The sequence below is a fragment of the Aquarana catesbeiana genome, linkage group LG02, assembly GCF_042186555.1.
Source record: "Aquarana catesbeiana isolate 2022-GZ linkage group LG02, ASM4218655v1, whole genome shotgun sequence".
In the NCBI taxonomy this organism is placed as follows: Eukaryota; Metazoa; Chordata; class Amphibia; order Anura; family Ranidae; genus Aquarana; species Aquarana catesbeiana.
In genome coordinates this window covers 128663721-128687857 of record NC_133325.1, presented here as the reverse complement: position 1 = coordinate 128687857, position 24137 = coordinate 128663721, and the positions used below count along the sequence as shown (strand labels likewise).

The following is a 24137-nucleotide window of genomic DNA, read 5'->3' as shown; positions in this document are numbered from 1 at the left end:
CAGTATAACTGAGAAGGAAACAGAAAACTCTGAATTTGCCATCCGGCATAATTATTTTCGGTTTGACCAACATTTCTTTTTACAGCAAAGGGGCGTGGCGATGGGGGCTAAATTTGCCCCTAGCCTCTCCAATTGGTTTATGGCCAAGTGGGAGGAGGATGCTATCTATGCTTAAAATAGACCACAATTGGTCTTATGGGCCAGGAACACAGACAACACCCTCCTCCTATAGGATGGCAGGTCTGATTTTCTCAATCAATTTTTTGTTTCCCTGAATGAGAATGACCGAGGTATCTCACTAACTTATGTATCCAGTCATCACAAAATTCATTTTCTTGAGATAGAGATTTGCAAACGTTGTTTTAAATTTAAAACACATTTTAAACCCACTGACCGCAATGGGTTTATACCCATCGACAGTTACCACCATAGATATTGGTTGCGTTCCGTCCCACGCAGACAATTTTTACGGTTGCGGCAGAACTGTACTGTCGCGGAAACTTTTATGACACAGGCTAATGTTTTGAGACAGAGGTTTTTGGACAAGGGTTATGATCGGGCTGAAGTCGACTTGCAGCTTCAAAGAACTGTTGAGGATGAGAGAGGCACCTTGTTGATCGATAGGCCACATCCTGACTCCAATGACTCTTTCAAATGGTCAGTACTAACCTCATTTTCCACCCAACATGGGCAGATCAAGTGCATTATTAAAAAACATTGGGGGGTTCTGAAGAGGGATAAAGAGTTTTGGATTCTTTGTTGCCCGATCAACCACAGGTGGTATACAGGGGTGTTCCATCATTACAGAGCAAGATAGCACCAGATATCATCAATCCCCCTGTTAGAACCTCTTTTTTTCACAGTCTTGTTGGCTATTTTCCTTGCAAAAAATGTAACGTGTGTCATTACAACACACTTGGCAGATGCAAGACGATACAATTCCAATCTGCCATTACTAAACGTTCTTCCAATATTACAAATTTTTGCACATGCGCCACAAAGAATGTTGTTTACATGCTCACCTGCCCTTGCGGGAAGCAATATGTTGTCAGGGCAATTTGTTCTCAGTGAGGGTTAATGAACATCTAGCTCTAATAAAAAAAGGTGACACCAAACAATGTGCCCAGACATTATCGACAGTGTCACAATCAAGACCCAAAGGGTACTGAATTTTTGACCACTGATAGGTCTACCCCTCCATTGAGGGGCGGAGCCATGACCAGGGGCGTGTCACATCTTGAAACTTTCTGGATTTATGAACTGCAGTCTCATTTCCCTTCGGGTAGGATATCAATGCCTTCATTAACAAGGCATGAGCTATTCATAATATCCAAGATGCACTTTCCCATTTTTGGATATATTGTTCATATATTTTTTATACATTCCTTGATTTTATATTATATACTGTCTACAATGTAATATTATATGATTATCTTAATTTCTAACCATTATTGTATGTGGTTATACAACTTTGTGACTAATCTCAGGTTTCATTTTAATATTTACCCATTTTTAAGTTTTAAATTTATGTAACCAATTTATTTTTATGTTAAACATTATGGTAAATATTTACCCTTATGTAGTACATTTTGCATCGGAGGGTCACCATTCTCTGCATTGCAATATTTCCTATAAATGTGGTCATGGGCGCTTAGGACGTTTATATTTAAAGTGAGGCTTGGTCACAGTGAAGTTCGGTCTGCAAACAGGGAGACGGTATCATTGATGCGGATGTTCGACGCGCCGTCGAAAGTGAGGTTTGGCCTGCTCACGTCACCACATCGCTCTGAGCGTTATGCTGACCCAGGCAGGATCCAGCCCACGTTTCATATTGAGGCTTGACATGCGCACACAGCCACCATTTTAGCAAACAGGAAGTGACCAGTCATACACTTTGGAAGCCAAGATCGAATCACAAGTTGGCATTCACAATTTTGGGGTCAAATTTTCTTTATAAACTCAATGACTGGAGCAAGCTCACACCCCAGATGATATATCCATAGACGAAATGCGTCAGCACGAGCTCTGCTGATGTCATTGCGTTGCTTTTATTCACGATTACAAGCACTTGTTTTATTCTTCCCAAATGTTTTTTACATTAAACTTAGTATGCCTACGGGTTTACGCTAGGTGGAGTTTTCTGTTTCCTTCTCAGTTATACTGCATGTTACATGGTTAAAGACACATCCCACGAGACTTGTGGACACCGGTCATTCTAAACGGAGCCCGGTCGGAGCCCTTTTCAGTATATGGAAGCATCACCCATCTTGGCATAAACCATACGGTGCGGATGATCCATCCTCTGGTGTTTACACCACAATCTTTGGCGACTCATTGGGCATATTCCCATTTGGGTCAATTTGTTCTGGTAAGCATTCCTGCAATTGGTGGTAGCTGTCTTTCACATCTATTTATGTCTTAAAGGACTATAATTTTCCTATTAGATCCAGTCTTATCATATATGATCGCAACTTTATGGACTCTTTTCATGGACATTATTACAATATATACATGATCATTATTTCTGTTCATAGATTTATATAATATGAGCACTAACAGCCATAAATATCATTTTTGAATCCTGTACCCTTGCAAAATTTTGTTCACTAGCGCAAGCATCCATTGAAATTAATGGAAAGAAGTTTTCAAGCGCCTGAATAGCGCCTACGTGTGAAAGGGGTCTATGAATCACTGCGCAACACTGCAGTGAGGGAAAAGAGTCTGAATAAGTAACCAGCAAACATAACTACCTCATATGTACATAGTGTGTGTGTGTGTGTGTGTGTGTGTGTGTGTGTGTGTGTGTGTGTGTGCATCCTTAAAGTGGTTGTAAACCCTTACAACACACTTTTTGCTACAGGTAAGCCTATTATAAGGCTTACCTGTAGCTACACCCTGGATATCTCCTAAACCTGAACAGTTTAGGAGATATCTCCTGTATTTGCATGTGCCGACGTCATTGGCACATGCAAACTGAAGCAACGGCATGTACATATTGCTTCAGTGAGTGTGCCGTTACCAGCAGCTCCCACACGCATGCACCCGTGTCTTGCAGGTTTTTTTTTTTTGTCCTAGGGTTTACAACCACTTTAAACTAATACTTTGTTCAAGCACCCTGTCTTTTTGGGTATGAGTCTATCAGCATGGCACATCTTGACTTGGCAATATTTCAATATTTGCCCACTCTTTGCAAAAACACTCCAAATCTTTCAGATTGCGATGGCATCTCCTGTGCACTGCCCTTTTCAGATCACCCCCCAGATTTTCAATCAGATTCGGGTCTGGGCTCTGGCTGGGCCATTCCAAAACTGTAATCTTCTTCTGCTGAAGCCATTACTTTGTTGATTTGGATGTATGCTTTGGGTCATTGTCATGCTGAAAGATGAAGTTCCTCTTCATGTTCAGCTTTCTAGAAGCCTGAAGGTTTTGTGCCAATATTATTGACTGGTATTTGTAACTGTTCATAAGTCCCTCTACCTTGACCAAGGCCCCTGTTCCAGCTGAAGAAAAAGAGTCCCAAAGCATGATGCTGCCACCATCATGCTTCACTATGGGTATGGTGTTCTTTTGGTGATGTCCAGTGTTGTTTTTGTGCCAAACATATCTTTTGGAAAAGTTCAACCTTGGTTTACTCAGACCATAAACACATTCACACTTCAGGTGTGTTTTTGCAAAGTTTAGCCAGGCTTGGATGTTTTTCTTTGTAAAAAAAGGCTTCTGTGTTGCCACTCTACCCCATAGCCCAGACATATGAAGATTACGGGACACTGATGTCACATACAGTGGGGACGGAAAGTATTCAGACCCCCGTAAATTTTTCACTCATTGTTATATTGCAGCCATTTGCTAAAATCATTTTTTCTCATTAATGTACACACAGCACCCCATATTGACAGAAAAACACAGAATTGTTGACATTTTTGCAGATTTATTAAAAAAGAAAAACTGAAATATGACATGGTCCTAAGTATTCAGACCCTTTGCTCAGTATTTAGTAGAAGCATCCTTTTGATCTAATACAGCCATGAGTCTTTTTGGGAAAGATGGAACAAGTTTTTCACACCTGGATTTGGGGATCCTCTGCCATTCCTCCTTGCAGATCCTCTCCAGTTCTGTCAGGTTGGATGGTAAACGTTGGTGGACAGCCATTTTTAGGTCTCTCCAGAGATGCTCAATTGGGTTTAAGTCAGGGCTTTGGCTGGGCCATTCAAGAACAGTCACGGAGTTGTTGTGAAGCCACTCCATTATTTTAGCTGTGTGCTTAGGGTCATTGTCTTGTTGGAAGGTAAACCTTCGGTCCAGTCTGAGGTCCTGAGCACTCTGAAGATTTTCATCCAGGATATCCCTGTACTTGGCCGCATCCATCTTTCCCTTGATTGCAATCAGTCGTCCTGTCCCTGTAGCTGAAAAACACCACCACACCATGATGCTGCCACCACCATGCTTCACTGTTGGGATTGTATTGGACAGGTGATGAGCAGTGCCTGGTTTTCTCCACACACACCGCTTAGAATTAAGGCCAAAAAGTTCTATCTTGGTCTCATCAGACCAAAGAATCTTATTTCTCACCATCTTGGAGTCCTTCAGGTGTTTTTTTAGCAAACTCCATCGGGCTTTCATGTGTCTTGCACTGAGGAGAGGCTTCCGTCGGGCCACTCTGCCATAAAGCCCCGACTGGTGGAGGGCTGCAGTGATGGTTGACTTTCTACAACTTTCTCCCATCTCCCGACTGCATCTCTGGAGCCACAGTGATCTTTGGGTTCTTCTTTACCTCTCTCACCAAGGCTCTTCTCCCCCGATAGCTCAGTTTGCCCGGACGGCCAGCTCTAGGAAGGGTTCTGGTCGTCCCAAATGTCTTCCATTTAAGGATTATGGAGGCCACTGTGCTCTTAGGAACCTTAAGTGCAGCAGAAATTTTTTTGTAACCTTGGCCAGAACTGTGCCTTGCCACAGTTCAGTCTCTTAGCTCTTCAGGCAGTTCCTTTGACCTCACGATTCTCATTTGCTTTGACATGCACTGTGAGCTGTAAGGTCTTATATAGACAGGTGTGTGGCTTTCCTAATCAAGTCCAATCAGTATAATCAAACACAGCTGGACTCAAATGAAGGCGTAGAACCATCTCAAGGATGATCAGAAGAAATGGACAGCACCTGAGTTAAATATATGAGTGTCACAGCAAAGGGTCTGAATACTTAGGACCATGTGATATTTCAGTTTTTCTTTTTTAATAAATCTGCAAAAATGTCAACAATTCTGTGTTTTTCTGTCAATATGGGGTGCTGTGTGTACATTAAAGAGGAAAAAAATGAACTTAAATGATTTCAGCAAATGGCTGCAATATAACAAAGAGTGAAAAATGTAAGGGGGTCTGAATACTTTCCGTCCCCACTGTGTGTGTGTGTACTCCCTTAAAGTGGTTGTAAACACACATACACACTTTTTTTACAAAAATTGCTTTTAGAATACAATCGTGCTTGTTAATTATTTACTTTAAAACTAATCACATATGCATACATACCGAGCAAACATTTGACAGCGAAAAGTAGACAGGATCAAACACCCACCACAAGTCCAGAATGTGAAGAATGTTAAAGTTGTACAGAAAAGTGATCTTTCAGGACTTATGATGTACTCTATACTGACATCAATACAGTTATCAACAAATTAGCAATTGATTCTCGAAAAGATAAAATGATGTTGGAGAGTGCAGAAGAGGGGGCCACATCATAGACAACAGTGTAATATACGTGTATCTAAAGCCAAAACCTAATATATCAACTCTCTAAGAGGAGACTTCCCTCACTTTCAGAAAATTTCCTCTACATAGAACACAGTTGACAAAAAGCAAAAACTATTTTAAACATTTTGTAATCCATCCAAAAAATAAGAATGGTTTAAGATATACTTTAACTCATTTCTTTGTCTAACAACTTCATCAGTTGCTACATGTTTATTTTGAGAGACTATTTGAAAAGTATAAAGACTTACACATCGCAGGTTGAACAATGGTGGCATCGATCAGGTTTAATCAGTTGACATCTTTCGCAATACCTGATTGCTATATTAAAAGAAAAAGTCATTCATTAATATACAGCTGGGTATCAGGATAACCTTGATTGCTTTCTATGAGCCAATTATTAAACTGAACTTGTGGGGGAAGTGACCAAGGGAACTAGCAGCTTTAGGCCCCTTTCACACGGACTGGTAGACTTGTGCTTTTGGCTGCGGATGTTCTAGTTTTCTACCGCAGCTAAAAGCACACAATGCTTTCCTATGGCCCCATTCACCCACTGCGTTTAGCTGCGATTTAGTTACATGCAGTTTGGTGCAGATAGAAAAAATAGAATTGACTGCGTCCAAGAGCGATTTAGCGCAGCTTTATGCACATAACTGCAGCTAATCACAGTGTACTATTTCTCCTGCGGATAGCAGCAGCAACAAGAAAAGAAAAGCAATAGGAAGCACATGAGAAATGGCAAGAATGTTCCAAACGCAGCCGCATGTAAACGCAGGTAATCGCACTGTACAAATGCAGCTGATCGCAGTGCCCGGAGTCTTGAATTTCACAGAACATATTAAATGCTTTTAACTGCGGCAGAACAGCCGTCCGTGTGAAAGGTGCCTTAGAAGACAGTATAAAAAGTTTTATTATGGTTCCCTCCCCTTTTACCTGAAAGCGCCTATTGCTAATGTTAACTTTCTCATATCTGGAATTTTTCCTGCCAGAAGCATGTCAATTAGGGGTGTTGAAATTAATCGTCGAATCGATGCATCGGGATTCGACTGTCCACGATGCGGCATCGATTCTGTAGCCTTAAGAAATCGATTATTGACGATGACGTCATCCTCGCGCCGTGCCGCCGCACCATGCCCTGCCTCCGAGTGGAGCTGAAAGCCGAAGTTTCTGCGCCGTTTTGATCCGCCTCCCACTGACGTCACCCCCCTGTGTCGCGAGGAGAGGAGGCCTTCCATTCATCCCCTTCTCTCTCCCCTCATCGTCCCACCCCCTCACCAGCCAATAGATAGTGATCCCAGGCGGCGTCATGGTGGTGGAATGCGGAAGTGAGGAGCCACGCTGTGTGCACGTTGGAAACATGGAGCGCCGGCGCCGGAGCTTGTGGTGGCTGGAGCTGTCCCTGCTGCTAAGAGTGGTGGCCGCGACCGGCTTCTGGAGCACGGAGCTCCGAGGAGGAGAGTGGAGCCATCAGTGCTTTTGGTCCCGGAAGGTTTCAGAGCGGTGATGGAGGAGGATGAGGCAGAGCTGGAGGAGAGCCAGAAGAGCAGTAGAGCCAGGTGAGGGGGCCATGGGGAGGACACTGAGAACTAAAGACTGACATGGTAAGGGAGGTGCCAGACTGTATGCAATAAAACCAAAAATGGTGTGCAGTGCTTTGCAGTGACAAATGTACAAAAGAGTGTTATTAAGTACGTAGTGAACAAATATAGTCATAATCTGTGATCTGATTGAAAGAAATCTTCTGTATATTCAAAGTAATTCCAGTGCTGAGTGTTCTCTGCTGTGTTCAAATCATTCCTGATTTCTGGTGAATGATTTGAACACAGCAGAGAACACTCAGCACTGGAATTACTTTGAATACACAAAAGATTTCTTTTAATCAGATCACAGATTATATATTTCAGGACTATATTTATTCACTACGTAAGACTCTTTTGTGCATTTATTATCACCACAAAGCACTGCACACCATTTTTTGTTTTATTGCCCTATCTGCATGCTCACTGTGTAGAGGTGGGGGGGGGGGGGCTGCGGCGGTGAAGAGCAGAGGACTGTGTGGATGCTGGTCGAGAAGGATGGGAATTGGTCCGTGGTGACACTGGGCAGGGGAGCGCTATGGTAATAGTATTATATGGTGACAGGTTAGTGGTGAGGGGGGGCGGGGTATTGGTCATCTTGGATAGGACAGTCTGGCACCTCCCTTACCATGTTCAGCAGGTCTGCAGTCTCTGATCATCTCCTGTACCATGTCTGCAGTCTCTGATCATCTCCTGTACCATGTCTGCAGTCTCTGACCATCTCCTGTATCATGTCTGCAGTCTCTGACCATCTCCTGTATCATGTCTGCAGTCTCTGGCCATCTCCTGTATCATGTCTGCAGTCTCTGACCATCTCCTGTATCATGTCTGCAGTCTCTGACCATCTCCTGTATCATGTCTGCAGTCTCTGACCATCTCCTGTATCATGTCTGCAGTCTCTGATCATCTCCTGTAGTATGTCTGCAGTCTCTGATCATCTCCTGTAGTATGTCTGCAGTCTCTGATCATCTCCTGTATTATGTCTGCAGTCTCTGATCATCTCCTGTATCATGTCTGCAGTTTCTGATCATCTCCTGTATCATGTCTGCAGTCTCTGATCATCTCCTGTATTATGTCTGCAGTCTCTGATCATCTCCTGTATCATGTCTGCAGTCTCTGATCATCTCCTGTATCATGTCTGCAGTCTCTGACCATCTTCTGTAGTAATTTGGGGGCAATCTGGAGCTCCTCTTTAAGTTGTCTGCTGTGTTTACACTTTGCTACATGCAGGGAGTGTTGTCTTTTTTTTAAGAACAGATAAAATTTTAAAAATGGAGTTCTTCTGACTACTTAAATTTTTTGGATGAAAATCGCGCGCAGTAATCGTGATGCATCGTGAATCGTGGACCTGATAATCGTAATCGAATCGAATCGTGAGGCCAGTGAAGATGCGCACCCCTAATGTCAATCCACCATGCAGCAATGACCACATTTGTCTATAGGTTGCTAAGGCCAGGCATTGCATTTGTGCTGAGGGGATCGGGGACAGGTATTGCGATGTCCAATACCTTGGCAAGCCATTGCCAGACCTGGGCATCGTTACATGCCATTGCAGAGGTGCTTAAATTGTAGGAATATATAAAATATGCAAATACAGCTCTGCATCCATTAATACATCATTAACTGCATTTTAAAATGGAATCAGTGCAAGTACCTCAATTTGATCTGGCATCAGCCTCTTGCATTCTCTGTATAGGAGGTTTGCACAAGGAACCAATCAGTTCATGTGCTGACAGGGAGCATGGTGACAGGAAGAGAAAACAGAGTGACAGAGAGATGAGCTGATAACAGTGTTCTGCTTTTCTATTCACTGTCCAGTCACTGGCTCGGAAAATTCCAGGTCAACCTGGGCTCAGATGAAATAGGTTGAATGATGCTGGCCATCAGACTGAAGGCATTTTATTGCAGAAAAAAGTACTGCAGGGAGGAAACTTTGGAATTAAGTTGAATATTGCAGCAATGGCTTGTTGTGCTATTTTATCTTTTGATGGGTGGACACTGTGCCATACTAACAAGTATTTATTGTACATTCTAGTCACAGAAAAAATGTTTTAGTTAAACTAATTCCTATCATTTGGGTGGCTTCCATCATGCAATTTATCTTTATTTTTTTTTTTCACCCATGAAATGACCCTGAGTCCAGCCTGCAAAACTACATTCCAGTGTGCATCACGTTCTGTCTTGACTACATGTCAAAGCTGTGCCAACATACATTGGTTCACAAGGAAAAAGCCAGAGTCATACGGCAATGAGGGATAAATACTAGTCACAAGAAGACTGGAGGCTTGACTCTAGAGGCTATATAACTCCTCACACTTACTCAGTTATAGAATACAGTCCAAAAACAATGGCAAATGAGGGGAAGGAAAAGTGTTCAGCAATGGACTCCAAGAAAATGATTTTATGATAAGCGCAAAACCCCTTCAACCTAATTTAGCATCTGCCAATACAGAGACATTAAGGTTATAGAATTTGAGTTGGCCATACATTATACAATTTTCTTATTCAATTTCCTTTAGATTTACCTTCAACTTTGTAGTGCAAAGGCCTGCCTGATTGCATACAAATTAAAAGTGTTTAGGCTTGACCTCATATTATATGGTTTTGTTAAATCGAAAAGAAAATTGTACAAATTGTATAATGTATGGCCAGCCTTACTGAACATATCCACAGAAGACCAGGTTGCAGCCTTGCAGATTTGAAACACTGAGATCTGATGAGGTCACAGCAAAAGAAGCACTTCCTTCCCTAGCAAAGTGGACTTAAAAGGGGTTAAAAAGTCTCAAGGTTGTTCACATTAATGCATTGTATGCAATAAAGGTGAAAAACCTCCTGTGCTGCAGCTGACCCCCAGAGCCACCCCCCCCCCTTTTCCTTACCTGATCCGATCTGTTCCAGCGCCGTGCACAAGCCCAGAGACTCCAGTCACTGTCTCCATCCTCATTGGATAGATTGATAGCAGGGGGCGGGGCTGAGTAATGCTGCCTGTGTCAATGGACACAGATTAAAATTGCGTGTATACACAAAACAATGCCGGCCGGCTCCCAGCTGCTGCCCGTCGCTTCCAGGAAGACGACAAGTTTGTCGAAACGGCGTAGGGAGGAGCGACGTGCTGACGTCACCACCATCCACCGCTGATCCCGGAAGCGACGGGCAGCAGCTGGGAGCCGGCCGGCATTGTTTTGTGTATACACGCAATTTTAATCTACAACACTTTAAGTGCATTTCTTATGATCTTTTACCAATAAATGTCAGTATTACGCTATGGAGCTCTTTTTTTCATTCTTGGGATTTGAGTGCCAGCTTAACATCTAGCGGATCCCCTGAGAGGTGACCCTTGGAGCCATATTTTCGATAAAGACCCAGTGGCTGGGGGACACAGTCACCTGCATATATGATCTCCTTAAACAAGAGATCATAGTATCTGGTAAGGGGCAGATCGTTTTGTTTGGTGGAGGAATTTCCCTGTCTTCACATTCTTCAGGGTGACAACAGTGCATGCTTCACATCAGCGGAAGAGTGGTGTTTTATTTTTCACCAACATTTTGATGCCTTTTAATTTTTGTGGTGAAGGACATTTTTTACAAAGGAACGTTTTGTATATGGACCTTGTTCAACTCACCTAGTGTCTGATTGCATATATATATACATACAAGGATTAATCCTATATGTCACACATTTGTGGTTATTTATGTACGTTCCAGGTGTCATCATCTCTTTTCCATATATTATCTATCGTGTTTTTTCACACTTAGGTGTATTTGTTATGGTCATATAAAGGGTTCATGACCACACTCACTTATTCATAGCAGCGCAGCCTATTTTTGTTTAGTTCACAGAGTCAGGCCTGATCCCTGCGATCGCTAACAGTTTTCTTGGTAGCGTTTTGGTGAACTGGCAAGCACCAGCCCCAGGCAGCGTCAGGTTAGCGCCAGTACCGTTAACACCCACGCACGCAGCGTACACCTCCCTTAGTGGTATAGTATCTGAACGGATCAATATCTGATCCGATCAGATCTATACCAGCGTCCCCAGCAGTTTAGGGTTCCCAAAAACGCAGTGTTAGCGGGATCAGCCCAGATACCTGCTAGCACCTGCGTTTTGCCCCTCCGCCCGGCCCAGCCCACCCAAGTGCAGTATCGATCGATCACTGTCACTTACAAAACACTAAACGCATAACTGCAGCGTTCGCAGAGTCAGGCCTGATCCCTGCGATCGCTAACAGTTTTTTTGGTAGCGTTTTGGTGAACTGGCAAGCACCAGCCCCAGGCAGCGTCAGGTTAGCGCCAGTACCGCTAACACCCACGCACGCACCGTACACCTCCCTTAGTGGTATAGTATCTGATCGGATCAATATCTGATCTGATCTATACTAGCGTCCCCAGCAGTTTAGGGTTCCCACAAACGCAGTGTTAGCGGGATCAGCCCAGATACCTGCTAGCACCTGCGTTTTGCCCCTCCGCCCGGCCCAGCCCAGCCCACCCAAGTGCAGTATCGATCGATCACTGACACTTACAAAACACTAAACGCATAACTGCAGCGTTCGCAGAGTCAGACCTGATCCCTGCGATCGCTAACAGTTTTTTTTGTAGCGTTTTGGTGAACTGGCAAGCACCAGCGGCCTAGTACACCCCGGTCGTAGTCAAACCAGCACTGCAGTAACACTTGGTGACGTGGCGAGTCCCATAAGTGCAGTTCAAGCTGGTGAGGTGGCAAGCACAAGTAGTGTCCCGCTGCCACCAAAAAGACAAACACAGGCCCGTCGTGCCCATAGTGCCCTTCCTGCTGCATTCGCCAATCCTAATTGGGAACCCACCACTTCTGCAGCGCCCGTACTTCCCCCATTCACATCCCCAACCAAATGCAGTCGGCTGCATGAGAGGCGTTTTCTTTATGTCCTCCCGAGTACCCCTACCCAGCGAACCCCCCCAAAAAAGATGTCGTGCCTGCAGCAAGCGCGGATATAGGCGTGACACCCGCTATTATTGTCCCTCCTGTCCTGACAATCCTGGTCTTTGCATTGGTGAATGTTTTGAACGCTACCATTCACTAGTTGAGTATTAGCGTAGGGTACAGCACTGCACAGACTAGGCACACTTTCACAGGGTCTCCCAAGATGCCGTCGCATTTTGAGAGACCCGAACCTGGAACCGGTTACAGTTATAAAAGTTAGTTACAAAAAAAAGTGTAAAAAAAAAAAAAAAAAAACACAAAAATATAAAATAAAAAAAAAATAGTTGTCGTTTTATTGTTCTCTCTCTCTCTATTCTCTCTCTCTTGTTCTGCTCTTTTTTACTGTATTCTATTCTGCAATGTTTTATTGTTATTATGTTTTATCATGTTTGTTTTTCAGGTATGCAATTTTTTATACCTTACCGTTTACTGTGCTTTATTGTTAACCATTTTTTTGTCTTCAGGTACGCCATTCACGACTTTGAGTGGTTATACCAGAATGATTCCTGCAGATTTAGGTATCATCTTGGTATCATTCTTTTCAGCCAGCGGTCGGCTTTCATGTAAAAGCAATCCTAGCAGCTAATTAGCCTCTAGACTGCTTTTACAAGCAGTGGGAGGGAATGCCCCCCCCCCCCCCCAACGTCTTCCGTGTTTTTCTCTGGCTCTCCTGTCTCAACAGGGAACCTGAGAATGCAGCCGGTGATTCAGCCAGCTGACCATAGAGCTGATCAGAGACCAGAGTGGCTCCAAACATCTCTATGGCCTAAGAAACCGGAAGCTACGAGCATTTTATGACTTAGATTTCGCCGGATGTAAACAGCGCCATTGGGAAATTGGGAAAGCATTTTATCACACCGATCTTGGTGTGGTCAGATGCTTTGAGGGCAGAGGAGAAATCTAGGGTCTAATAGACCCCAATTTTTGCAAAAAAGAGTACCTGTCACTACCTATTGCTATGATAAGGGATATTTACATTCCCTGAGATAATAAAAATGATTTAAAAAAAAAAAAAAAAATGAAAGGAACAGTTTAAAAATAAGATAAAAAAATAATAATAATAAAGAAAAAAAAAAAAAAAAAAAAAAAAAAAAAAAAAGCACCCCTGTCCCCCCTGCTCTCGCGCTAAGGCGAACGCAAGCGTCGGTCTGGCGTCAAATGTAAACAGCAATTGCACCATGCATGTGAGGTATCACCGCGAACGTCAGATCGAGGGCAGTAATTTTAGCAGTAGACCTCCTCTGTAAATCTAAAGTGGTAACCTGTAAAGGCTTTTAAAGGCTTTTAAAAATGTATTTAGTTTGTCGCCACTGCACGTTTGTGCGCAATTTTAAAGCATGTCATGTTTGGTATCCATGTACTCGGCCTAAGATCATCTTTTTTATTTCATCAAACATTTGGATAATATAGTGTGTTTTAGTGCATTAAAATTTAAAAAAGTGTGTTTTTTCCCCAAAAAATGCGTTTGAAAAAATCGCTGCGCAAATACTGTGTGAAAAAAAAAAATGAAACACCCACCATTTTAATCTGTAGGGCATTTGCTTTAAAAAAATATATAATGTTTGGGGGTTCAAAGTAATTTTCTTGCAAAAAAAAATTATTTTTTTATGTAATCAAAAAGTGTCAGAAAGGGCTTTGTCTTCAAGTGGTTAGAAGAGTGGGTGATGTGTGACATAAGCTTCTAGATGTTGTGCATAAAATGCCAGGACAGTTCAAAACCCCCCCAAATGACCCCATTTTGGAAAGTAGACACCCCAAGCTATTTGCTGAGAGGCATGTCGAGTCCATGGAATATTTTATATTGTGACACAAGTTGCGGGAAAGAGACAATTTTTTATTTTTTTTTATTTTTTTTGCGCAAAGTTGTCACTAAATGATATATTGCTCAAACATACCATGGGAATATGTGAAATTACACCCCAAAATACATTCTGTTGCTTCTCCTGAGTACGGGGATACCACATGTGTGAGACTTTTTGGGAGCCTAGCCGCGCACGGGACCCCGAAAACCAAGCACCGCCTTCAGGCTTTCTAAGGCCGTAAATTTTTGATTTCACTCTTCACTGCCTATCACAGTTTCGGAGGCCATGGAATGCCCAGGTGGCAAAAAAAACCCCAAATGACCCCATTTTGGAAAGTAGACACCCCAAGCTATTTGATGAGAGGTATAGTGAGTATTTTGCAGACCTCACTTTTTGTCACAAAGTTTTGAAAATTGAAAAAAGAAAAAAAAATTTTTTTTTCTCGTCTTTCTTTATTTTCAAAAACAAATGAGAGCTGCAAAATACTCACCATGCCTCTCAGCAAATAGCTTGGGGTGTCTACTTTCCAAAATGGGGTCATTTGGGGGGGGTTTGTGCCACCTGGGCATTCCATGGCCTCCGAAACTGTGATAGGTAGTGAGGAGTAAAATCAAAAATGTACGCCCTTAGAAAACCTGAAGGCAGTGATTGGTTTTCGGGGCCCCGTACGCGGCTAGGCTCTCAAAAAGTCCCACACATGTGGTATTCCCGTACTCAGGAGAAGCAGCTAAATGTATTTTGGGGTGCAATTCCACATATGCCCATGGCCCGTGTGAGCAATATATCATTTAGTGACAACTTTGTGCAAAAAAAAAAAAAAAAAATTGTCACTTTCCCGCAACTTGTGTCAAAATATAAAACATTCCATGGACTCAACATGCCTCAAAGCAAATAGCTTGGGGTGTCTACTTTCCAAAATGGGGTCATTTGGGGGGGTTTTATGCCATCTGGACATTTTATGGCCTTCAAAACTGTGATAGGTAGTGAGGAGTAAAATCAAAAATGTACGCCCTTAGAAATCCTGAAGGCAGTGATTGGTTTTCGGGGCCCCGTACGCGGCTAGGCTCCCAAAAAGTCCCACACATGTGGTATCCCCATACTCAGGAGAAGCAGCTAAATGTATTTTGGGGTGCAATTCCACATATGCCCATGGCCTGTGTGAGCAATATATCATTTAGTGACAACTTTTTGTAATTTTTTTTTTTTTTTTTTTTGTCATTATTCAATCACTTGGGACAAAAAAAATGAATATTCAATGGGCTCAACATGCCTCTCAGCAAATTCCTTGGGGTGTCTACTTTCCAAAATGGGGTCATTTGTGGGGGTTTTGTACTGCCCTGCCATTTTAGCACCTCAAGAAACGACATAGGCAGTCATAAATTAAAGGCTGTGTAAATTCCAGAAAATGTACCCTAGTTTGTAGGCGCTATAACTTTTGCGCAAACCAATAAATATACACTTATTGACATTTTTTCTACCAAAGACATGTGGCCGAATACATTTTGGCCTAAATGTATGACTAAAATTGAGTTTATTGGATTTTTTTTAGAACAAAAAGTAGAAAATATCATTTTTTTTCAAAATTTTCGGTCTTTTTCCGTGTATAGCGCAAAAAATAAAAACGGCAGAGGTGATCAAATACCATCAAAAGAAAGCTCTATTTGTGGGAAGAAAAGGACGCAAATTTCGTTTGGGTACAGCATTGCATGACCGCGCAATTAGCAGTTAAAGCGACGCAGTGCCGAATTGTAAAAAGTGCTCTGGTCAGGAAGGGGGTAAAACCTTCCGGGGCTGAAGTGGTTAAACAGGAAAAGGAAATACAATCTCACAATTCATAGGCCCACACAACATCCATTTGAATCCACTTCGAAATAGTTTATCTGTAAGATACAGAGCATCTACTGGGACCTTATAGAATAGAACAGAGAACACCTCTAATTAAAAGAAACAGTGGGAAAAAAGTAACCTCATTACATCCAGGTGATGAATATAAATCTCCTTGGGGTCAACTAGTGTCAGACACAGGGAACATAACCTCATATATTCACAAAGCTGGGTAGCAGAGACATCTTGGGTGAAAAAGAAAGTCCTTGGTCTCACAATCACCTTGTCTTATGTATGGTCAACAGGACAACAGTGATAAGTCTTCTAACAGAAGTGATGATCACAAGGAAGTTTACCTTATGAAAGTAACTCCATGAATAGGTTTGAATGGGAGTCTGTTTAAAACCATCATTTTTTAGATTTAAATGCCACAGCTGGAGTGGAGGTCTAACAGGGAGAGCAATGTGTGTAACCCCTTGTAGACATGTATGAATCAGTGACCAATTATCAAGAGGGCATTGGAAAGAAAAAAGACAATGTAGACACCTGACCTTGATGGTGCCAATGGTCAAATGTTATCCTATTTGCAACTGGAGAAAAGAAAGAATGCAGCCAGCCACCAAAAAGGGACACGGGTAAACCTGCAGAGAGTCACAACAGTGCAAAGACATTTACAAAAAGTAGATTTGCGAGCTTCAGCATGGGTAGGACAGCCAAATCGAATAAGCCCATCTCTCAAATTCTGGTTTTGAATACTGTCAGTTACCATTACTCTGATGTAGAAAAGTTGCTGAACAGGATTCTGAAGCTCCATCAACTTCTCCTGGGCAAGAAGACCTTGGCCTGAAAGGAATCCCAGAGAAGGCCTAGATAACTCAAGCAATACGATGTGTGAGTGAGAGTTCACAGCAATGGAGGCCTGCTTGCACAGCAACAGATCGTACACCTTGTACAATGACTGGAATACCATTGAGAAGAAAAGACCCAGAACTGGACCTTTGTGAACACTCTCAGAGCCAAAACAAGGCCAAAGTGAAGGGTAACAAACTGATAATGGTTGCTGCCTCCTACACCAAAACAAAGAAATAGTTCATGACCCGAAGGGACAGAAATGAAAATATATGCACCCATTCTACCAATGGGGGTCAAGAAATCCCAGTAATGAAGGGGAGCAATAAGTGACCAAACAAATTTAATTCAAAACTTATGAGGATGTATAAAGGGTTTAAGAACCTTCAAGTCCAAGACGGGTCAAACTCTGGAACTGGAGGCGGTGGATATATTAGTTGGTTTGAATTCCTGGAGTTACCACAGGAACACAGAATGTAAGGGATGTTTTGATGCAGAGAAAAAAAAGGGGTCGACATGCATCGCTGTTCCTTAGGTTTTCATTCCCAAGGAAAAAAGTATCCTGATCCTCCTCTCTTGAGCTTAATGATTTATTACAGCAAATATCCAAAAGAAAATGGTCTCCTATGAGGGTAGGTTTAACAAGACCTGTTTTCTCCACCGACCAGCAATTAACCAAGAGTGCCCTGTGGATCTGGACAAAGAAAAAAAAAAAAAAAAAAGTTATGCGAGGCATACCCCAGATAGCATCCAGCGTTGCATCGCACAGAAGGTTCAACAACAATTATCTGGTCTACACAATTTTAGTAATGCCAGCAGTTATTAGGTCCCTGCTAAGGGAATTAGCCCAATTAGTCAAAGTCTGAGTGATGAGTGTGGAGGCAAGCATGGGTCAAGAATTTGCATCCAATTTCTTATCAGTAGGATGCTTAAGGAAGGATCATCTCCTATGAGGCAAATATCTGGAAGCATTTGGAGGAAGAAGTATTGTTTGAGTGTTTCTAATCAAATAAAAAACAGCAAATAAGAGTTGAGGGAATATCTTAGAGAAGTGTCCTGGTCTAACAAACCAAGGCCTGATACTGTGCAGGCAGAGGGAACTGAAGTGACCACCAGCTTCAAAGTGAGACACCTCTAATAGAAAGTATGCACAATATCTCACAAAAGTGCTTACACCCTCACATTTTTGTAAATATTTTATTATATCTTTTCATATAAAATGACGCTTTGCTACAATGTAAAGTAGTGCGTGTACAGCTTGTATAACAGTGTAAATTTTCTGTCCCCTCAAAATAACTCAACACACAGCCATTAATGTCTAAACAGATGGCAACAAAAGTGAGTACTGCCCTAAGTGAAAATGTCTGAATTGGGCCCAATTAGCCATTTTCCCTCCGCAGTGTCATGTGACTCGTTATTGTTACAAGGTCTCAGGTGTGAATGGGGCGCAGGTGTGTTAAATTTGGTGTTATCGCTCTTACTCACTCATACTGGTCACTGGAAGTTCAACATGGCACCTCATGGCAAAGAACTCTGAGGATCTGAAAAAAAAATTTTTGCTATATTTAAAGATGGCCTAGGCTATAAGAAGTATGCCAAGACCCTGAAACAGGTTGTTCCACTCAGAACAGGCCTCGCCATGATCGACTAAAGAAGTTGAGGGCACGTGCTCAGAATCATATCCAGAGGTTGTCTTTGGGAAATCGACGTATGAGTGCTGAAAGCATTGCTGCAGAGGTTGAAGGGGTGGGGGATCAGCCTGTTAGAACTCAGATCACACGCCACACAATGCATCAAATTGGTCTGTGAAGCTCTTGTGAACTCCATGCTCAAAAGGGTTAGGGCAGTGCTGGAAAATAATTGGTGGCCACACAAATTAACTTAGGGGTGTACTCACTTTTGTTGCCAGTGGTTTAGACATTAATGGCTGTATGCGGAGTTATTTTGAAGGGACAGCAAATTTACACTGGTATACAAGCTGTAGACTCACTACCTTACATTGTAGCAAGTGTCATTTCTTCAGTGTTATCACATGAAAAGATATAAAAATATTTACAAAAATGTGAGGGGTGTACTCACTTTTGTGAGATACTGTAGCTTACCTTTGTTTTGGAGCCATAACTGCCAAGTGGAATTCAGCTGGCAATGCTAAACTGCAATGCCTAGTACAGACGATGAAAAAATTGGATGAAAAATACCGCTTTTAGAGCGATTGTCTGATAATCTGACTGTTAGTACACAGCTTTCAATCAAAATAGTTCATGAAAAATTATCCGAAAAGACAAGTATGAAAATTTTTCTCATAAGATATTAGAATAAATTATTTTCATTCAGGCTCAGTTCACACTAGAACATGCAGCGGCTCACAGCAGGACTCCATTCACTGTTTCAGATCCAATTTCAGTCCGAATCTTGGGCTGAATTCGGACCTGAAATGGACCAAAAAACACACAGGGCTCCTGTGCAATTTGCACCAGAGCCGCTGCGGAGATGTGTAAACCGGCTCCATAGAGAGCTGGTCACAATCTCCTGCTATGTAAATTGGATGCGGGGAAAACCGCATCAAAATCTCATAAATGTGAACCCAGCCTTAATCAGTATAGTATTTGTCAGATAAAAAAAAAAAAAAACGAGTGACCAAGATCGCACATGCTTGGAAATGACATACATTACAAGAGAATACATTACATCAATGCGGCATGTAGTATTCTGTCTTATGAATTTCGATATGAGACTAGCATACTAAAAAAAAAAAAAAAAAACGGGGGAAAAAAAAAAAAAATGAATGATCAAATGTCCGATTTGCTCATCTTGTATACCAGGCTTAAAAAGGAGAAAATAGTGTCCGACAATAAATCTTCAGGATGATCCTCTATAGCCTCAGGATATAAATCATTGATGTGCCTGGACTAGCTGGTAAAGGAGATTCCATAAAATATTCAAAACTGAGTGGACGTTTGGCGATAAGATTTACAGAGGGCTATGGCTGTGACCACAATACTGCAGACAGATAATAAAATCCTCATATGTAAAAAGTGTGGTGCTGCAGCTGAAAGTCAAAGCCTGAGTGCCTATATCCAATTACCCGTACGTCGCTGGACTTTGGGTGGTAAAACTGGGATGATGCCTGCAGCTGCAGGCATCTCCCCGGTACCATTTTTTTTTTTTTTTAGAGCCGGTGGTCGACTCTCTTGTAAAAGCAATCCTAGTGGCTAACTAGCTGCTGGACTGCTTTTACAAACATTGTGGTTTTTGCATTAAAATAAGTTTATTTTTTCCCCAGAAAAACAACTGCGCAAATATCGCGTGACATAAAAAATTGCAAAACCCAACAATTTATTCTCTAGGGCCTCTGCTTTAAAAAAAATATATAATGTTTGGGGGTTCCAAGTACCGTAATTTTTTGGCAAAAAAATACTGATTGGTACATGTTAACAAAAAGTGCCAGAAAAGGCTTGGTCTGGAAGTGGTTATACATTAGGAAGAAGAAAAGTCAGGATAGAGCTCTGACATATACAGTGCCCGTCATAGCATAAAGCTCAGCAGCACTGACTTTCCACCTGTGCTGCTTTGTGCAAACTATCCTGTGCAGTGTCTACAGAAGCCATGTAGCTGTAGGCAAGAGAAAAAAGATCCTCTTGATGACGTCACCAGCCTGGACAAGGAGGCTGGTGGAAAGGAACAATGGTGGTACAGGTATCTGTTTCTAGTGAGCAAGAAAAAAAGAAAGGGTTCTTCTTGCAGTCGATCATTCTAAAGCCTTGTACACACGATTGGATATTCTGCAGACAAAACCTCGGACTTTTGTCCAAAGGGCGTTGGCCAGGAACTTGTCTTGCATACAAACGGCAAGAATTGTCGGCCAACAAACATGAACGTAGTGACGTACTATGTGTTTTTTCAGCTCTTTAGCGCCACCCTTTGGGCTCCTTCTGCTAATTTCGTGTTAGTAGAAGTTTGGTGAGTGTTCCTTTGCGCTTTTTGGTTCACGCTTTTCAGTTCGTTTCTGAACGGCCATTCATTAACCAGCCATGTTGTGGAATCAGAGGAGATAATGTGTTATTTATTATTGGCCTTGAAGTTATTGCTTTGACCCATGTCCAGTCCAGGAACAGGAAGAGGAGTTCTTGGACCAAAAATTGGTTGCTTTATTAATCGAGACCAATTATGTCATATGCCTTTGCTGTGGGAGCTCCAGCAGAATAATCCAGATGATTTTCGGAATTATCCCGTGATGACGGACCCCTGCTTTCACCAACTCTTGGCATTGTTGACCCCCTATATTAAGAAGCAGGACACATGCATGAGGCTTTTATTTTATTTTTTGGTTGTATAATGATTTAATTTGGTATATTTTCTATGTTTTTGGATATATAGAATGCACTTTTTGGTTAAGTTCTATTGGCAGATAGCATGTCTAATTTTATTTGTTTTCTTTTTTGAATGCACAATAAAAAATTGTGGAGAATAATACTTGGCTATGTGTTTTACTTCAATTGACAGTTTGGGAATAGGCAGTTACATTTAAAAAAATACAATGTAAAATGAACAATTAATGGTGTTATAGTAACTTGCACCAAAAAAAGCCCAGCAAGCATAATATTATTATTCTTGATATCACTAGAAAAAAAAAGCCTTTGAAAATGTCTTTGCAATAACTCCATCAGTATCACCAGCAAAGCAGCTTCATTATTATCCCATTAAAGAAGAAGAGAATGTGCACTGCATTTCGAGAGTTCATAATTTGCATAAAAATAAAATAATTTGCATAATTTAATAAAATAATAGTAACCCTGAGATAAAACAAAGTTCAGGAATATTCCTTTATCCCATTGTTTTGCAAATCTCTGTAAACTACAAACTGTATGATTGAATCGGTTCGGATATCTTTGTTTTACTAAGCTGACAGCTTATTATTCTAAATGGGAAACCTTCATTTTGTTTGCAAATATTAAAGATTCTAACTACCAGCAAGAACAAGTCCGTACATATAAAGAGCACCTGTCATTTCAGATCCATCATGGCAGCTCCTGTTAGCGGGCATCCACTCACCTGCTTACGTCACGTCCCTCACCTTGTTGTGTCACTGCCGCATCACCAGCCATCCCATTAAAGTGAATGAGACTGTCGGTGAGTCAACAGCGGGTCAGAGGAGGAGCCACTGTGGGACAGAGTTGACAGTTGCTCTTTAAAAATTATGATTTAAATCAAGTTTATTTAACCACTTCCTTACCAGGCCAATTCTCTCCTACATGTAAAAATAATCATTTTTTTGCTAGAAAATTACATAGAACCCCCAAACATTATATATATGTTTTTTTTTAGCAAAGACCCTAGAGAATACAATGGTGGTTGTTGCAACTTTTTATCTCACACGGTATTTGCGCAGGAATTTTTCGAACGCTTTTTTTTTGGGAAAAAAAACGTTTTGTTTTTTAAAAAAAAAAACAAAACAGTAAAGTTAGCCCAATGTTTTTGCATATTGTGAAAGATGAAGTTACGCTGAGTAAATAGATACCCAACATGTCACGCTTCAAAATTGCACACGCTCGTAGAATGGCGCCAATATTCGGTACTCAAAAATCCCCATAGGCGACGCTTGAAATTTTTTTACTGGTTACATGTTTTGAGTTACAGAGGAGGTCTAGTGACAAAATTATTGCTCTTGTGCCAACGTTCGCGGCGATACCTCACATGTATGGTTAGAACACCGTTTTCATATGTGGGAGGGACTTACGTATGCGTTCACTTCTGCGTGCGAGCTCACGGGGACAGCGGCGCTTTAAAAATTAATTTTTTTTTTGTTAATTTATAATTATATTTTGTTTCTTTTGACACTTTTTTGAAAAAAAAAACATTTTTGATCACTTTTATTCCTATTACAAGGAATGTAAACATCCCTTGTAATAGGAATATAACATGACAGGTCCTCTTAATAGTGAGATATGGGGTCAATAAGACCCCATATCTCACCACAAGGCTGGGAAGCCTGAAATAATAAAAAAATAAAATAAAACGATCACCGCTTCCCAGCCGAAGCGGCGCCGTTTTTTTGAATGGAGAGGCTGGGCGTGACGTCATAACATCGCGCCCAGGCTCTGATGATCATAGAGACTCCGGCGACCATCTGGTTCGCTGGAAATCTCTATGATCTACTTCGGCGCCGGCGGATCTGCTCTCCGCCTCACCGATCGTAACGGTGAGTCGGAGCAAGCACTGGAGGGCGGCGGGAGGGGGGGACGTCCCCTCTCGCCTCCCATAGGAACGATCAAGCGGCGGAACAGCCGCTATGATCATTCCTATGGTGTAGAGATTCGCTGGCTGAAACCGGCAATATCTGAATGATGTTTGTAACTACAGGCATTATTCAGATATACCTGCCCAAAGCCCAGGACGTCATATGACGAGGGGGGGCGGGAAGTGGTTAAATCAAGCCTTTTTACTAGTGATTTAAATCAAATCCACCCTGCTCCTAAATGTGCACCGGCGCATGTGCTCTGAAGGAATGGCATATCCGTGCTGTTCCTAAAGAGTCCTGTGTCATAAATGGTGGCGCATGCGCGAGAGTGAAGTTATTGCGGCTCTGGCCACTCACACAGCCGGAGTCTGCGAACCCGGAAGGAAGACCAGGTGAATATGGAAGCTCCTTCAGGAGGTGACAGTGCACCACTGGAGGGCTTTGTTCTAAGGCAAGTTTCACATAATGTCCTAGTATGTGATGCATACTAGCACATTATGGAATTGCCTTGCAGGTTTAAAAGCAGTTTACTACAGCTTTAAGCACAGAAGTACCTAGGCACGCTCTTACATTAGGAATTGCATTGCTATTTTTCAGAAGACAAAAGGTACATTTTTTCAGGGTATGGCTTCAACAGAATTAACCTTTGGAAAGGATTCCTATAAAAAACAAATCTTTGTAAACTGAGGTCCACTCATGTAACCAGCAAATGTCATGTTTCCTTTACAATAAATAATACAAAAATGAGAAGAAAAAACAAAAAACAAAAAAACAATGAATGCATATATGTATAACCACCACCTGGAAATGTTCACTTAATGGTCATAGCATGCTATCTACCTCCAGCTTTTGTAGCATTAGTCAAATAGTTAACCCCAATGACTGGCATATATATCACTATTATTTTACCTTTCTATATATCAAATTATTATTAATAGCACAGACAGAGGCAAGTCAGACAATGCTGGATAGAAGGCACAGCCGCTTCTGTCAGAAATATAAATGGTCGTGTGTGTTTATGAGGTCAGTGACATCACAAAGTGCCATGAACCTCCAAACTGCAGCTGTGATACTGGCACAGTCATCTCTCTGTTCTGCTCTCACTTGTGATGTGATGCCATATTCTCCAGCCTGCTCAGCTCTACGGCAAACAGTA

General features: G+C 41.9%; 1 protein-coding gene across 3 annotated transcripts in view; it reads right to left on the bottom strand.

Annotated features, from left to right (window-relative positions):
• ZDHHC20 (zDHHC palmitoyltransferase 20) overlaps positions 1 to 24137 on the bottom strand; it is a 158586-nt gene that overhangs the window by 47039 nt on the left and 87410 nt on the right. For all 3 annotated transcript variants that reach the window (XM_073613446.1, XM_073613445.1, XM_073613447.1), the window contains exon 5: positions 5990 to 6059. In XM_073613446.1, the coding sequence (XP_073469547.1) occupies positions 5990 to 6059 (70 nt within the window). The remainder of the gene's footprint in view (positions 1 to 5989; positions 6060 to 24137) is intronic.